Here is an 18,203-nt window from a genome sequence, read left to right on the forward strand (position 1 = left end):
TTAAATTATTCAACAAATATTTACCGAATGCTCACAATGTACTAAACACTGCTCATGCTGTACCAAATAGAGGAGTGAACAAGACAGACAAGGACCCTGCTTTGTCATATATATAGCACTAGGCACTTTGTACACATTAACAATGTATTAAAATACATTTTAATTTTGAAAATAAGGCATATTTTCATTAGTTTTCATAAATTGCCTACATTAGGCTCTCCTTAATCCAAAGTTACTCTTAAAAATTAACACCACTTCCCCCAAATTCTACAAAGTAGTATGGTTTGAGGGATTCCTATTTAGAACCAAAGGAGCAGTTTAAATACCCTTACAGTTTTACAATAATTTTTTGAATGAAGCCTTGAACCATGTATCTTTGTAGTAGTGACACTTTCACATGGTAAGTCATTCTTGTCCATTTAGGAACAGTTCACTTCCACTGCCCCAAACTGTCTGTTATACACGTTGTTGTGTCTGTCCAGTAAGCTCTAAGTAAATATCTGTTGAACGATATTTGTTATAATGTGGAGGGTTAAAGACATACAATACCCATTCCACATTAAAGAAATTCACACTGCCATTAGTATCCCAGCCCTAGGCTAACAATTAATTTGCCAAATTTAAATGGTCTTCGTAGCCTAGCAATGCTGATTTTTCTGATGACAAACTCCCACGTCTAAAAATCATCAGGCTACTATCCTTTAAAATGAATTAACATTCTAGAAACCTGATAAGGTACTTCTACATTTTAATGAGAAGGGCAGGGCTCCAGGAATCTTCCCATCCCATTGCAACAGTATACAGGCTACCCTGGAGTGGAGGGTGTGAGCCGTCAGAGGCTCTGCAAAGTGCCCCCCTGATAGTGTGCTGCTTTAGGTTGCACGCAGGAAACACGGAAAGGACTCTTTACACATAATGCAGATCCACAGCTACATACATAATTACGCACAAGCGTGCATACCCATGTATGGATGTATTTTACATGCACGGGTGTGATCTGGCGTTTGTCTTCCTCTTCTTTCTCCTGACCCCTGCGGAATCCCCGCAGTTCACTGGAACTCGGGGAATAGCGAGATGAGTCAAATAGCCTTTTTCTCTTCTCTGGAGGCTGGGTCCCAAAAATCTGCAATGCCTATTCTCACAAGCATCTAATGAAGGGAGACTGAGAAGATGAGCGATAGAATACATGAACAAGGAAGGAACCGACATACAAGAGATGACGCTTCGGGAGCTACAGAGCGATGCATTTCTGTGTTTTGACATACAGAGCGCTAGGAAGCTGGAGGGGAGAAAAGAAAGCCCGAATCTAAAATCCTCTGAGATTATTTTTCTAACTGCGCCGAGAAACCCCCGCTCAGCTTGCGCCCGGTGCGGGGTTAAGGAATCCAAGAGAGTGCCGACCGAACGCACCGGCTGAAACTCGCGGCGCGCCATTTAGCACTTTGCGCTTTGGTGGGGTTCGCGCTCCGAAGACAGGTCCACGCAACCATTTTCCCAAGGGTTGTGCACGTTTCTTAAGCCGCCTAGCTGCTCCCTCGGAAGGGAATTTCTAGAAGCTCCATCTCTACTGCCTTCCCTCTCTCCGCCCCCCAGCTTTTTTTTTCCGGTTTTTACTCCCGCGAGGAGCTACTCCAGCTGTACAGCATCCGCGCCGCCTACCGAGGGGCACAGGTGCCGCTGTCCCGGCTGCTGCCGCCGGTCCACCGACGCCACCTTCCTCTAGCCGGCCTGGGGGCTTGATCCCCGAGTTGCTGCATCGCGAATGATCTCGTGCCGGGGCACGGCGGCTGCTACCCGTCGCCAGGGACTCCCCGCCCTTGTGCGCGACCCCGCGCCTGGGCGGGCGGCGCTTGCGGCTGGCAGGGGGCGGGGAGGGGAGTAGGGTCTCGTCCGGGGGTAGCCGCTCCTCCGCAGCCTGCCAGAGCCTCGAAACCCGGACCTGCTTCCGCCTCTTCCTCCAGTAGCTTCATCCCTCCTCCCGCTCCTCGTCCTCCCGTCGCCCCCTACCGCCGCTCCCCCGGTGGCTTCCTGGGCGGACCGACCGGGGAGGGGGCCCGCCGCGTCCGCCGCCGCCCGCTCGGCTCGGCCCGGCCCGGGAGGCGTGCATGCCCCTGCTGCCCGCTGCGCTCACCAGCAGCATGCTCTATTTCCAGATGGTGATTATGGCAGGGACGGTGATGCTGGCATACTACTTCGAGTACACGGACACGTTCACCGTGAACGTGCAGGGCTTCTTCTGCCACGACAGCGCCTACCGCAAGCCCTACCCGGGCCCAGAGGACAGCAGCGCCGTGCCCCCGGTGCTCCTCTACTCGCTGGCCGCCGGGGTCCCCGTGCTCGTGGTAAGCCTGGGGGCGTTTGCCCTCGCCTTCGCTCCCTTCTGTCGCCCCTCGCCTTCAAGATTGAGGCCACACTTAGTATCCGGCGCTGTAGCCTTTGCCTTCTAAGTTCCTCCAAGTTGTTGGCAGCCTCTTTCCCAGAGGACATTCTTCTAGGGAGTGTGAGGGGTGGATGGGAAGGAAGCCCCCATCTCTCCCCTCAGGCCATCCCCGCACCCCCTGCATGGCTGCAGTGTTGGGTGAAGGATAAGAGGGAACGGTGAGGAGGTGATGGGTGGCGGTCGGGGCTGGGGAGGAGGTAAGACATTGGGATGAATCTTGACTTCATCCACTCTGTGGCCTGGCTGGCTGCCTTCTCACAGACTGACTGGAAGATGAACAGCAGCCTGGCCCGGCTGGAGGGAGAGGGACATCAATTTCTGATGTGTGGTAGGTTGTGCTGCTTCCCGAGTTGGGGTGCATTTTCCTATTTTACCACCACCTTCGCTTTTAGATGAAAAGTGCAAATAGGTCTAAGCTAAGCAATGAACAAACATCCAAAAAGAATATGAAAATTTCCAAATGAAGAGGGCCCCACCAGTGGTTTGCAGAAAAGCAGGTTAAGTGTCCATATAACAAGAGCACTTCAGATTTATTTAAAGGCAACTCTACTGCCAGGGCAGCTTAAATCCTTTTTTTCTTAGTGCTTCACTGAAAATTTCTTGAGGAATTATGGACTCATGTTATATGCACACAGGTGCACATGCACTTGTGTGTGTGAGAGAGACTATACACATGTACATGTATCTATACATATGTTGGGATAATAATCACACAGTAATTTGCATATGTGAATATGGTGCAAAGTTATTTGAAGAGAATTGGTGGTGTTTCTTAAGAAACCTACTACCCTATGATTCCCTTGACCATAGTATTGGAGGGTCCCTTCTTATGGTGCTGCCCCCCTCCCCCCTCTGTCTTTCTATCTCTGTAACAGATAACAAGAAATTAGGAAATGAAGAGGAAAGGGAACATGAAGTTTTATTTTCAGGGCTTGAATGTGCAAATTATAATAATGAATGCTAAGAACATCTGTTGTATCCATTAGGTTTGGATTTTCATCTTTCCTTTAATTTTAGGGGAAATGATTTAACAAAATGCAAAATAATGAAAACCTCCTAACACACACACACATGCACACAGACACACAGTGGCATTCCTTGAACAAACCAAAGGACTTCTTGATAACTTCAAAGTAACTTTATCACACATACTGCAATAGCTGTGGCATCACAGCTCCAGCAAAATGGTTTCAAATGTGTTAGACCTTGCACAAGAAAACCAGATTTAATATTGAAATTTGCTAAAATGTGTCAGAAATCCCAAATTCAGCTTCATATGTGTGTACTTTCTCTTCCATTTGAAAATCTGGAAGAGAGAGAGAGAGAAAAAAAAAGGCCAGTTTTTGGGGCCCTTTTTACTTCTGCAAATGCTGAGCTTCCAGGCACATGTTTTCCAGGAGACTAAATAGCTCAGATATTTTTTTCAAGGATCTTTTTTAAAAAGAAAAAAAAAAATCTGTCACTTTCAGGTCACTGGTTTGGTTGCAACCATAATCAATAGCATCTGTAACTCATCACTTGATAATTATTGTTCTGTGTCTTTTTAAAATGAGATAGTGCTTCTCAGATCCTAGCCATCCATCCATGGTGGCAGGTGTCAGTAAGAGAAAAGAACTCATTAGCCCAAATATTTTGATTATTATTCATTTAGGGATAAGGGATGCCTAGGAGGGGGAAGGGGGACTAGTCATTATTGACTGCTTATTGTGTGCTGAGCACTGAATAGTCATAATCTCTTATGTTTCCCAGAGCAGTTCTTCAAGGAGATGTTATCTACAGTGAACATTTGAGGAAACATAGACTCAGATAATAAATTAAAAACACCTGAAAATAAAAATGGTGGATGTGATATGTATAAACATGGGACTGATACCAAAGTCCGTGCTACTTTCACTCTTTCTAAGAGCATATCCTCCAAAAAAAAAGAGATGGGAGATGGCTGATAGGGCTGGCATGGACAATATAAGTAGAAAGATTTTAAAAGGGAGGATCCAGCTTGTTTTCTGTGTTTTGATTTTCACTTCCATAGGTACAAGAGAAAGGAACTGGGAGTCAGTCTGAAGAGAAGGAAGTGTTGGGTTTTGATAGTCATGCTCCTGATCTTTGTTTCCCCTTCTGGTCGTTAAAATTTAGTGTATTCTGTCACCATGTGAGGATCTGGGAATTGTCACAGCAGCTCTGTTTCTCTGTTCCTCTAAAGAAGACTAGCTTAGCACAGTCACTTTGGCAGGAAAGTATTAATATTAATAATAATAATAGTGTTAGTAGTACCTATCATTAGTTATTACTTTTTTCTGGATATTCTAATAGGCTTTCTGCATATGTTATACTCATCTAAAATTTACATTATCTCTGAAGATTATTACTACCATCATCTAACATATTTGGTAAGATTAAGGCTTAGAGAGATCAAGTAACTTGCCCATACCTAGGACTGAAATATGTTAAAACTAAAATTTTAACTCTAGCCTGTCAAACTCCCAAGCCTATACTCTTTCTATTATGATAAGCAAATCCAACGTACTCATAAATCATTTTCCTGTGTAAATGACTCCAGAGTCTCTTTCTTCATATCTTACATTTCTTAGACTGTAGTGTTAAAGGTTCTTTGTATATATTATTTTAACTTCCTAACTCATTTCTAATCCTTGACGATACTTTTGAAAAATAGCTCTCACTACTACAATCTGTGGATTTGTTTCATACTTGCTAAATTTATATGTGTAATAATTAAAAGCAATATGTCTTTTGAATTTTATCACTGTTATATAGTATTGGTTTAAAGCCCGTGTTTGGGGTCTGAAAAATTTGGATTCAGATCCAAAGTGCACTCTGCTGCTATGTTAAAAGTTGGGAACTCTACTTGCTCTGTAACCCTGAACAGCTTATTTAAACTTGGTAAGCTTCAATTTCCTAAGTCACAGAATTTTGAATATTAAATTAGATAAAGTGTGTAAATGCCATCCTTGGCCCATTGTTGGTACTACATAAGAGGTCACTATGTCATTATCATTTTTAATAAAATAATAATTCAGTAAATGTTTATTGAATCCCTACTGTGTTCCAAGCATCATATCAAGCAGAGTAGAGGTTATAAAGGCAAATTTAGAAGTAAACCATATATATGGAATGGAATATATATATATACACACATATATATATATTTATTTATAGGTATATCTTTTGGTGATACAAAAGAAAATGAGGTCATTTTCTTTGGAGGGATGAGGCAAGGTTTCCTGGGGAAGGTGGTGGCATTTGAGAAGTGTCTTGAAGGAGAGTCTGAAATGGAGTTTGGATCTGGGCATCATAGAAGCATCTGCAAAAGCAACTTCATGGAGGCAGAAAATACAGGCTGCGTTGAAACAGTGACTAGTTTAGCTTGTTTCTAATAGTAGAGTGTGGGGAAATACTGAAGAAGAAGCCTGGGGTCACATTCATGAGACCTGAATTGTAGGCTAAGGAATATTCTTAATTTGTTTGCAACTGAGCTGGAATATAGTATGATTGATGGTGTTGCCACACAGTATTCCAGCAGTAGAGTGTAGGATTCTTCTATTATTAAATTATCTATGTAAAATCATTTTAAATTCTTTATCCCCAAATCTATTTTGTGTTGTGTCATATTGTTTTAATTGTGGTTTCAGAAAATACCATTAATTTGGGCTTATTTATGTAGGTAATGTGGTTTACAACTCTGAAAACAGGCACTATTCACCTAAAGCATGGACAGATATAAATTTAATTAGTGCTTATTGGTTTTGATTGATGAAAAGAACTGGTGATGACGATGGTTTTTTCTGCTCCCCATATTTGGCTATAATGTCTACCAGCAGGTATCATTCCTGAGATCTCTGGGCAACACAGATGATTTGAAGGAGACATAGCTATACCATCCATCTCCATAGAGTCAGAACCAAGACAAAGAAAACCCTCACCGACCAAGGTGGCCTCTGACACCCAGGAGGCAATTTTGAGGGTAAAGCAACATCTCTCATCCTTTTATCAAGTAACTCCTTCTGGACCCTGAGACTCAGATTTTAGGGTTACCTCTTCTGCTGCTATGCCAGTGGTACCAGTGTCATTGAATTGCAGTTGAAGTAAATGATGACAGAAAGTAATCTTGTATCCAGAGCCCCACTGCATAGAATCAAAGCTATCCCACAGGCCTCTTCTCCCCCAAACCTAGCCTGGGTATCCACTTCTATCCACAGACCTGGAACACACTCCTTGGAGCGATGCAGGAGAAAAAGCACCGACATTAGTGTCAGACAAGTCTAGATTCTTATCCCAGTTTCTTTCACTTGTTGTATGACCTTGAGCCAAGTTTTATTATTTATAAACTGGAGATAAAGATTGCCTATCTTTAGGAAAGGCTTTATGTGTGGAGATTAAGATGCAGACTCTGGAGCCAGACTGCTTGGGTTTGAAGCTTGGTTTTGCCACTTTCCAGCTGTGTGAACTTGAGCCATTAGTTTCTCTGTGCCTCAGTTTCTTCGCCTGTAAAGTGGGTATAATGTGAGTGCTGGCCTCATAGGGTTAAGGTATGTAAGTATTAGAGCAAAGCCAAGCTACCTTTGCATTAGCTATTTGTTATTCCTCCCAAGGGTATGATGATTAATCAAGATAACCAATTTAAAACACCTAACAATGTACCTTTGTTTATTAGTGGACACCAAGGCTGAAAAAATATTAGAGGTGGGCAGAACCATAGAGGCCACCCAGTTTAATCCGCTCATCCACAAAAATTGGGGAGTCTAAGGAGTAAAAAAGGTAAACTTAGTCAGAACTTCGTTCTTAGAATCAAGACTGATTCTTACCTTTGATTATTCCTCCATTTCTTTAAGTAGGCTAACATGGGCTATTATTTCTCATGAATTTCCTCTGAGCCAGGCACTGTGTTAAGTACATTCAATGCATTTAATCCTTGCCATAGGAGTACTTTCTTGAAACATAGGTGCTATCATTAAACCCATTTTGCAAATTAGGAATATGAAGTTTAGTCAGATTATATGTCAGACATATTAAATTATTTCAATTCATTGATATAATTGATTTGCATAATGAACTTATGAAGGAGGCTTGGTCGTAAAGAGGTTAGATGACTGATCCAGAGTCTTGCAGTGACAAGCAAGTGCCAGGGTTGCCAAGTTCTATGCATTTAGTCTTTGTGTTATATGGTTTTATCTTAACATGCTAGTCTTTAAAGATTTTTAGTCCTAATGATTTAATATTAGTACAGATAAAACTCTCTCAAACCTTTTGTCCTTGGTTTCACAATTTTGTTTGTTTGCTTGTTCGGGTTTGATAGGAAGCTTTGTGTTCCATTGTAGATACTGGTCTCAGTGTGCGGTGTAGGTTTTGTTTCCTGTTAAGCTTGGAAATGTTATGGAGCATGGATGGTAGCATAAGGGATTCAAAGGTGTTTCTGTTGTGATTTGAAGGCATGTCTCTCTATCTCAGTAGCACTCTGATACAGTGCTGCAGGCACCTTCATTTATGTGGAACCATCCTCTAGATCTAGATCTGCAAACCACAGTGCATGGAGATGTCAAGTGCCTCTATTTCTATGGCAGGTGGACCTACTACTGGATTTTGGGGGGTTGGTGAACCCACTGAAATTGTGTGTGAAGTATATATTTATTTTTCTATTAGCGGTTTTATCAGATTGTCAAAGATGTTCAAGATCTCTTAAAAGAAAAGAACCGCTCTTATGGGCTTTACAGATATGTTTAAACTCTTTCTTATGTTTCTTAAGACTTTGCTTTACTCAGATATTCCAATTCATATTCATTCATTCATGCTTTCCCTCTCTATGTTCTCTGTCTCTCTTTTTCAAGTTGTTCCATCCTTTTGCATATTGATAAGGAAGAAGTGATGCCCAGGGAAAAGCAAAGATCTAGGAATCAGCTTTCTCTCTGCTCTCCTCTTCTTTCCTGTTCTCCCTTCCTCGCTTCCCCATCACTCATTACCCATGACTCCTCTGAGCCATTTACCTTATCTGAAAATTGTTTACTTACGCCTTTCTACCTTTTAGAGCTGTTGTGAGAATCAAATGGACGAGAATGCATTTTCAAGACAATAAATTAAATCACTTTATACATAAGAGGAAAGCATAATGCGAGCAGGTTACGTGGGTTATGTAGCCACTTGGTCAATTGGAAATGGTTAGCACTGCAGTTCACACCTTTGCCAGCCTAATACACTAACTCTGTGGTGTGGAAAAAAAAATGAACAGGACATTTATGTTTCTTTTCTGATTTTCCTGTAGAAAAAATAGCAATAAATAAATAACCAACCAACAGTATGAAATGGTCTCCTAACTAATTATTACAGTCTATTACTCCAATACCCAATGCTGTTTTTCAAAATATTTCAGTAAGCTCTGAGCATTGCCGTTTTTCTAATTTGAAATCAGTAATGTTCCCAGGGAGCCCTGTTGCTACTGTCTGATATGCATTCATTGTATCTTACTAAATTTTTAACTTGCACTGTGCCCAAAAGACATTATTTGTCAAAGTTTCGTGATGAGTTATGCACCTACTATGTACTAGGTGCAGTGCTAGTAGGTATATTCCTGTCTTTCAAGAGTTCGCTTAATATATGTAAAAGTATATCCCCACACCTCAGTATTCTTATCTGTAAAATTGAGCTAATGATACTTAATACCTTGTATCATCACTTAATACCTTATAAATACCATGCAGTAGGTGCTCAATAAGTGAGAGCTGCTCGATAGCATAAATGCTAATAATTTTTATTGAAAGTGCACAGCAAAATGACATCATGAATATGTAATCATTTTTGTTGAAATGAATGATATAAACATAACCTCACAGCACCATCATGTTAATCCTTTCGGTAGTAGCACATCTGGGAAGATGAAGCAATTTGCTCCAGTTGGTAAATAACCAAGTGGATATGAACCTATTATCTTAAGTCCACTGTTCTGTTGGCTATATGCAGTTGCCCACTAATTTGAATTGCAGTATAAATGTTAGCATTCCTAGAAGGCAGGAGGCAGGGAGGGTTAAAGCATATTGAATATAGGTCGGTGTGTTCTTTACAGGATACATGTATTTGTTAATGTACAGGCTCCAGTACAACAAAACCTGGAAAGGGGAATTTAAAATCTGTGTTCAAAGATAAAGTTTCCTTGGTTCCTAAGACCTGCAGAGTAGCCAGTAGAGCTCTATTTTTCCTGCTCAATATTCCCATCCATACAGGTTGAGAAGGCAGATTTCTAATGTCAGAATTATGCTTTTAACCTGTAGTTAGGATGCTTTTTTAATAGAATTTAGAAAAGCATAAGGAATATCATTTTGATGGAAGGTATTTTAAAAATATGTGAAATGGAATTTGGTATTCAGTACTATTTAAACCATTTCTGAGAATGCCAGTTTTCACTCAGCAGGCTGGTTACTTTTTTAGTCTTATTATGACAGATGTAACTTGCAATCACTGTCAGTAAAATCACCATTTTGTTATTGGTAAAAACAAAATTCTAGATTTTTTTCCAGGTCAGGTGTATTTGAAACTCTGAAACACAGTTTTGGATTTTTTTTTTTGGTGGACATTTCTCATTGAGAAAACATGGCATTTTAACCCACATGGAACCCACGTGTGTGTGTGTGTGTGCATATTTATATGTATATGTATATGTGTATATATATATTTGCATGTGTAATAGTTTTCTAATTGTCTGTATGAATTCATTTTATTACCCTGCTTCTCACCCCTACAATGCACTCCACTACATTAAAAAAAAATTTCTGGCACATTCTGATATATCTTTCCAGACCTCATGCCAGCTCCTTTGTGCAGAACTCCTGGGATCCACCAGATGAAGTAGCTGAATTCTCCTCTATGATCTCATAGACTCTTATACAGATTATCACATTAAAATAAGTTTATCATGTACTTCCTATTGTATTTATTTATTTGCTTTCATTCATGTTTCTGTCACCAAACTTGAACATCACAAAGTCAGGATTTTGCAGTCTGACTCAAGCCAGTTTGGTCATGCACAACTCTGAGGTTATTTTTGTTAGACAAGGTAGCCGGACACCAATTGAAGTTTGTGATTCTGAGGTTATAATGGATTCAAGTGCCAGAATAAATTCTGCTGAGCATGTACTTATTTAATAATCTTTCTTTAAAACAGGCAAAAACAGTCCATATAACTTGTCCTGTAAGTTCAGTGAACTCCCTGCTCTCTGTCCTTCTAGGCATTTTAGGAATATGAAACCCTGCAGGAAAGGCTCAACTGGGTCAGACACTCCAAAAGTGGAATTCTGAGTCCTCTATTTGGTGTAATCTGTGCAATAAATCTTGCAGACTAATGGCTGGATTCTGGACTCGTTGAGAAGAGCAGTGGAGTACTGGTGTTCATTCAGGAGTGGGAAGTGTCTTCAAACTACTTGTCAGTTCCACATAACTTGAAAATCTTATTTCACCAATGATACCATTTTTAACATTCATCATGCTAATTAAAAGTCATTCCATTCATAAATTAAAAAAAAAATTTTTATATCTACAATACTAATTAAATCAGTTGTTAATTATGACACTGTTAGTAGAAGGACTTGTAGTATCCACTTTGGAGTGGGGTCTTTCTGAAAAAAATACCATTGACTACCCTGGACTATGCTCTCTTGATAACATTTTAGCTGACCATTCCTAGAATTAAATCATGAACAAACTGGTACAAACATGATATAATACATATTATGCAGAAGTATTTTAAAGTAAATTTCAGAATTCATGATTTAGAAATGGGCTTCCTTATCTTCATTGTGTCTAGATAGACACTCAAAAATATGTCAGATAATGGATGAATTAATAAATAGATAATCATGCAGTCGATTACATTTTATTTGTCTTATTGCCATAAACATATATTCTAATCTATTCAAGTTTTCGTTTATTTATTGATAGCCTACTTTGTGTCCGGCATGGTACGGAGATATCTGGATATCTGAATCATGTTTATTGAAACAATACAGAAAGAATGGAGGCAGAAAAAGTTCCCTTCCCTCCTCCTCTCTCCCCTTCATCCCTCCCTCCATTCCTTTTTTTCCCTTCAATTCTCCCTTCTTTTCTTCTTTCTTTACTTCCTCCCTCCCTTATTCTTTCTTTTTCTTTACAAATATTTATTGAGCACCTTCCATGCACAGTATACCTTGAAATCAAGGCTTAAAAATGTTAGGTCACTTGCTCCAAGTCCCAAAACCAGGATTAAAGCTCCCATCTTCCCCTTTTCCAAATCTTTCAAAGCAATATGGTAAAATGAAAGACTTACGAAATCATAGGGCAGTTAAGTACAAATGCAGTCCTGATATAGCTATGTATTACCAGAATAACTCGTGGCATATCTTTTCTAAGGGAAGCAGTCTTTGTGTTGAACTAACGAGAACCTCTATACTGAGTAAATTGTCTTTCTAGTGGTATGATCCTTTTTTTAGGGTACTTTCAATACAGTCAGCAGAAACTGCATTTTTCTATCTCCATTTCAGCTTTAACTTTTTCTCACACAGAAGCACTTTTCAAACTGAGAAGCATCTTCTATTTCCAGAGATCTCAACAAAGCAGAATGCCATGTTCTCCCAGATACTAAAATTGAGCAGTCTTGAATAGAGATAGTGTACCTCGGGCTTCATCTTATAATTTAAAATGAACTCATGACATTTCCAATTAAGAAAACAAAAAACAGTGTCTTTTGGTTGATGACAATGGCTGCTTCCTTCACGTGTGCTTTTGCAGTGTTGGGTTTGCTCAGTTACTGAAATAAATGAAGAGACTTAGTCAAAAGTACGTGACAACCATTTTGGCCTTTCACAAAGAGGACTTTTGTTTCTTCCTCTCTTTGGCGCCTCATCACATGATTATTTGGGGTACACTTTATATTTGTCCTGGGGCTAAGTCTAGAATACAGATATGGGAATCCAGTAGATACTTTATTCAAGCCACACTCTCAGGCTCTTTCTGCTGTTCCATTTTTGGAAAAGATTTGTGAATCCAATGTGAAAGAGAACCTGTTTCTTCATTATTGAAATGTGTTAGTCATGAAAGGGAACTTAGAGATCATGTAGTTTCATCTCTTAATTTTCAAATGAATGCCCAGAGAGATTAAATGACTGGCCCAAGGCCATTCAGCCAGATGAGAAATTACACAAATAGCTGACATACATCAGACATTTGGAATATATCGGGCATTGTTTTGAGCACTTTATACATAATAACTAACAATCTTCACAACAGCATTATGAGATGGGCACTGTTATCTCAATTGATAGATGAGGGCACCAAGGCACAGAAAGATTAAGCAACTAGCCCATGACCCCTAAGCAAAGGGGAGTCATGCCTTGGCAACTTCATTTATTTCTGCTCTAATCTTTGTTAATTCTTTCCATCTGCTTGCTTTGGGATTAGTTTCCTGTTCTTTTTCTAGTTCTTCCAGTTAGGTCTTTGATTTTTAGCTCTTAATTCTTTTTTAATGTTGGTGTTTACAGCCATAAATTTCCGTTTCAGTACTGCTTTTTGCGTAAGTATTGGTATGGTATGTTCTTATTTCTATTTGTCTCAAGATATTTACTGGTTTCTCTTGCAATTTCTTCTTTGACCCACTGATTATTTAAGAACGTCTTGTTTAGTTTCCATGTTTGTGAATTTTCTGGTTCTCTGCCTGTTATCGGTTTCCAGCTCCATTCTAATATGGTCAGACAAAATGCTTTGTAAAATTTCAATCTTTTACATTTATTGAGACTTGTTTTGTGATTCAACGTGTGGTCTATCCTGGAGAATGATCCGTGAGCACTTGAGAAGAATGTGTATCCTGCAGTTTTGGGGTGCAATGTTCTGTAAATGTCTGTTAGGTCTGTTGTCTGTTTCATTTATCATATTATTCAAGTTGTCTGTTTTCTTATTGATCCTCTGTCTAGATGTTCTTCCTATTGATGAGACTGGTGTATTGATGTCTCCCACTATTATTGTAGAGATGTCTATTTCTCCCTTCAGTTTTACCAGTGTTTGCCTCATGTATTTTGGGGCACCATAATCAGGTGCATAAATATTTATGATTGTTATTTTTTCTTGATGGATTGCACCTTTTATGAATATATAGCATCCTTTTTGGTAACTTATACCAGTTTTGCACTTAAAGTCTATTTTGTACAACATTCGTATAGCTACTCCAGCTCTTTTTGATTACTGTTTACATGGGATATCTTTTTCCAGCCTTTCACCTTTAACCTATTTGTGCCTTTGGGTCTAAGGTGGGTCTCTTATAGACAACATATAGATGGATCATACTTTTTACGCATTCTGCCAATCTGTGTTTTTTGATTGGAAAGTTTAACCATTAATATTAATGTTATTACTCTAAAGGCAGTATTTACTTCAACCATTTTATCCTTTGCTTTTTATATGTCATATCTTATTTTTGTCTCTCTGTTTACCCTTTTAGTCATCAGTACTGATAATCTTCATTTGTACACTCTGCTCCAAGGCTCTGTCTCCTGTCCTTTCCTTTCAGCCTGCAGAACTCCCTTTCTTGTAGGTCAGGTCTATCATTGATGAACTCGCTCAGTTTCTGTTTATCATGCTCCCTCATTTTTTGAAGGTCAGGTTTGCCCAATAAAGAATTCTTGGCTGGCAGTTTTTCAGTACCTTAAATATATCACACCACTGCCTTCTTGTCTCCATGGTTTCTGATGAGAAATCAACAGTCTTATTGCGGTTCCCTTGTATGTGATGAATTGTTTTTTCTTGCTGATTTCAAGATTCTTTCTTTATCTGTGGCATTTGACATTCTGATTAGTATATGTCTCAGAGTAGGTATGTTAGGGCTTATTCTGTTTGGAGTACCTTGCACTTCTTGGAAATGTATATTTATGTCTTTAAAAAGAGTTGGGCAATTTTTTACCATTATTTCCTCAATAATTTTTCTGCCCTGTTTCCCTTCTCTTTTCCTCTGGACACCCATGATGTGTATGTTTGTGTGCTTCATACTGTAATTCAAATTGCTAAGATCCTGCTCAATTTTTACATTCTTTTCTGTACCTGTTCTTCTGTCTGTAAGATTTCAATTGTTCTGTGTACTAGTTTGCTGATTCTTTCTTCTGCCTGTTCAAATCTGATGTATGCCTTGAGTGTATTTTTAATCTCTACTATTTTGCCTTTCATCTCCTTAATTTCTGTGTTTCTTTTTATACTCTAAAATTCTTCTTTATGCTCACCCAGCTTTTTCTTAATATCCTTTATTTATTTGGCAATATTTTCCTTCATCTCCTTGAATTGATTTAGGAGATTTGTTTGAAAATCTTTGATTAGCTGCTCCAAATTCTATGTCTCCTCTAAAGTTTTAATTTGTTCCTTTGACTGGGCCATATCTTCTTGTTTCTTAGTGTGCCTGATAATTTTTTGCTGATTTTTAGGCATCTGATTATTTTAATGAGTTCACTCTGAAGGTCAGTTTCTCTCTCGCCTAGAGTTTTATTGTTTATTGGCCTTGTGTTAAGGCTCTTCGTTGACACTTGGCTCAACTTATTGTAAGCCTTTAGAATTTCCCATGTTTGATCATATTTTTTCAGCTCTTCTCCATCTGATTCTTGTCTTGGGTATGCTGTACAGTTTCTAAGATTTCATTATTTATGCAGTTGTTTCACCTCTAGGAGAAAGCTTCCTTTCCTCTGTTCCTTCTCAGGGAATCTGATATGTTCTGTTTGTTTGTTTGTTTGTTTTTTTCCTCTGTAGTATTTTTTACTCTCCTTTTCCCTGGATGGCAAATTCTGGGAAGAGGGTCACCCTGGAGGGGACTCTCCCCAGTCAGTGTTTCCCAGCAAAAACATGGTCAGGAACCCAAAGCCTTTTGACAATTCCTCAGAGTTGCACCTTCGTGGCCTGCCCAGAAAATGGCATCTGTCTGCACATTTCTCCCTGAAGCTCTAAGGAGGCTCTGTGTTTTTAAAACTCCACCACTTCCACCCCTGTCAGGGGCAGGGTTGAAACAATTAATTGCCATGGCTGTCCCTGTCCAGGGCAGGCTGAAACAGCTGCTAAGAACCATGACCCAGTGGTCTGAATTCGCTGATCAAAACCATGATCAGTGGTTGGCTGTGCCCCCCTACCCACCCCAACTACCTTTAGGGGAAAAGGACTTCCTTGTCCCTCTCTATCAGCAACAGCCAACCAGGGACCACACCATGAGGCAGCCCACCTTGAGAGTAGGGGATGGGCACCAGCAACCGCTGTGGAGCAAGTTGTAACAGTTCTTTACTGCAGTTTCTCAGCCTTTTCCTCCCACTTTTCTTTGGATGTTGTACCATGCTCCCCTGGCCTCTGGAGCCAAGAACAGTTGTTTCAGATAGCTCCTGTTTTCTGCTAGCTGTTATTAGAGGAGGAGTAAGTCCTTGGGCTCTCTACTCCACCATCTTCCCTGGAAGTCACCAGAATGTAAAGTTTTTAAATTTTCTTTAAGGATGTAGGCCAGTTTGCAAGAGCGTTTCTTTCAATGTCTGTCCACTTTGTTTACCATCTCGTTTCTTGGCATTAGTCTTCCTTTCTCTTTGTTTAAGGAACACAATCTATTATTACGGGTACTCTCAAAATGATAGCAGAAAATAGTGGTCAATCCTGTGGGGCCGTTTCCTGGGAAGCTGCAGTACCTTGGGAGAGTCATTCTCTGCTTTGCTGTGCTTTGTATTATTCTCCCTGCTCTTCATCTCCTTCTGTTTAAATACCTCCTATCTGTTAGTTTAGATAGTTGCAATCCTACCTTTTCTATAATTCTTTCCTTGAAGTTTCCAGTCAACAGTAATCTATCTTTCCTATAAACTCTTTTCTGAATAATAGTCATTTCCCTTATTTTGTATAATCTCCATAAAAGAAAACAAGTAGTCCTGGCTGCTAAATGGGGAGATGGAGGGAAAGCATTACAAGATAAAACCAACAGTGATTCACTGCTGATGATAAGCAGGTAACATTGTTCTGCTACTTACTAGCTTTAAGACTTTGAGAAACTTAATGTAGTTTGTGTGTGTGTTGTCTGTTTATTTGTTTGTTTGTTTGTTTTATTAACTATATCATTAGATCCCTGGTTTGGAAGGAGTTGAACTCCAACTTGGGACAGGAGACTGACTCATTACTTTCTGAGGCAGCATTTCTGTGTATAAGACAATTATATTAGGGCACTCTAACTTAAAACAAAATGAAGTATCTCTCTCTGAATCTTATGCTCACTCTTCTGTTCTCTCAATGTTTTGAAGCCATATAGAATAATCTAGACAGTCTTCAAATGTTTGAAGTTATTTTTCTGTACTCTGACTTTTCCTTTATTGAGATTTATAATCCTCATCCCATTTAGTGTGGATTTGAGACCCTTCTGGCTGCTCATGTCTGACTTCACTCCAGGCTTCCTATGTTCTTACAGTGTGGCACCAGAGCTTAATTCTGTATTCCAGGCAGGCTCTCATCCCTGGCAAACAGGAAAAGAAAGTTACCATTTTTACATACTATCTTTTTTTTTCTTTTTTCTTTTTATATATTTTTCAAAGAGGGAATACAAGTGGCCGAAACAAACAAAAAAACAAACAGATGAAAAGATGCTCATCTTCACTATTATGTAAATGCAAAGCAAAACCACAATGAGATATCGTCTAACACCTACTAGAATCTCCACTACTGAAAAAACAGAAAGCTACACGTGCTGGAGAGGATGTGGAGAAAGCAGAACACTCATTCATTGCTGGTTGAAATGTAGATTGGTGCAGATGCTGTGGGAGAGAGTTTGGTATTTCCTTAGTAAGCAAAGTATAGAATTGCCATATAATCCAAAAATCCTGCCACTAGATATATAACCAGGAGTACTGAAAGCAGGGACATGAACAGACATTTGTACTCTGATGTTAACAGCAGCCTCATTGACATTGGTCAAAGGTGGAAACAATCCAAGTGTCCATCAGCTGATGAATTGAAAAGCAAATGTGGTATATACGTATGATGGAAGATTATTTACTAGTGAGAAGGAATGAAGTCTTGATGCATGTGATGTGTTGGAAGATGTTATTTTGAGTAAAATAAGCTAGATACAAAAGAACAAATTTTGTGTATTCTCACTAATATGAACTAAGTATTATAAGCATATTACTGGAGGTAGAATCTAGAATACAAGTTACCAGGAGATATAATGGAGGTAGAGAATGGGAGCTGATGCTTAATTTATGTAAAATTTTTATTTTTATTGGTATTAAATGTTTGGAAAAGGATAAAGGTGGTGGTAGCACATAACTCTGATTATAATTAATGGCATTGAAAAATGTTTGTGAAGGCAGATGAAGGGCCAGTTTTAGGTTGTGTATGTTACCAGAACAAAAGCTAAAGTTTAAAACAGGGGACTGTATAACATAGTGACCCCTGTGCTGGATGATGTCTGTGGTGAATAGTACAAATAAATATATTTGAACTATAACAAATGTATGTCACTAGTACAAGTTGTTAACAATAGGGTGGTAATGAGAAAATATACTTAAAATAAACTTTGGACTATAGTTAGTAATATTTTAGTATTCTTTAAATGTAAATAAATATAGAAATGCAGAATTAGATTAGTGGTTATGTATGGCTGGGGTAGGATAGAAGGTCAGAGAAGTGACTGCTAAAGGATATGGATTTTTTATTTTTGAAGCAATGAAAATGTACCAAATTTATTGTTGTGGGGAATACACAACTCTGTGTTTATTCTAAAAGACACTGATTGTACACCTTG

General features: G+C 39.2%; 1 protein-coding gene across 1 annotated transcript in view; it reads left to right on the plus strand.

Annotated features, from left to right (window-relative positions):
- The first annotated feature begins 931 nt into the window (after positions 1-931).
- PLPPR5 (phospholipid phosphatase related 5) overlaps positions 932-18,203 on the plus strand; it is a 156,367-nt gene continuing 139,095 nt past the window's right edge. The window contains 1 exon segment of the mRNA XM_037815686.1: positions 932-2,342. Within this exon segment, the coding sequence (XP_037671614.1) occupies positions 2,106-2,342 (237 nt within the window). The 5' untranslated portion in view covers positions 932-2,105.

This window comes from Choloepus didactylus, chromosome 2 (genome assembly GCF_015220235.1).
Source record: "Choloepus didactylus isolate mChoDid1 chromosome 2, mChoDid1.pri, whole genome shotgun sequence".
Taxonomy (NCBI): Eukaryota; Metazoa; Chordata; class Mammalia; order Pilosa; family Megalonychidae; genus Choloepus; species Choloepus didactylus.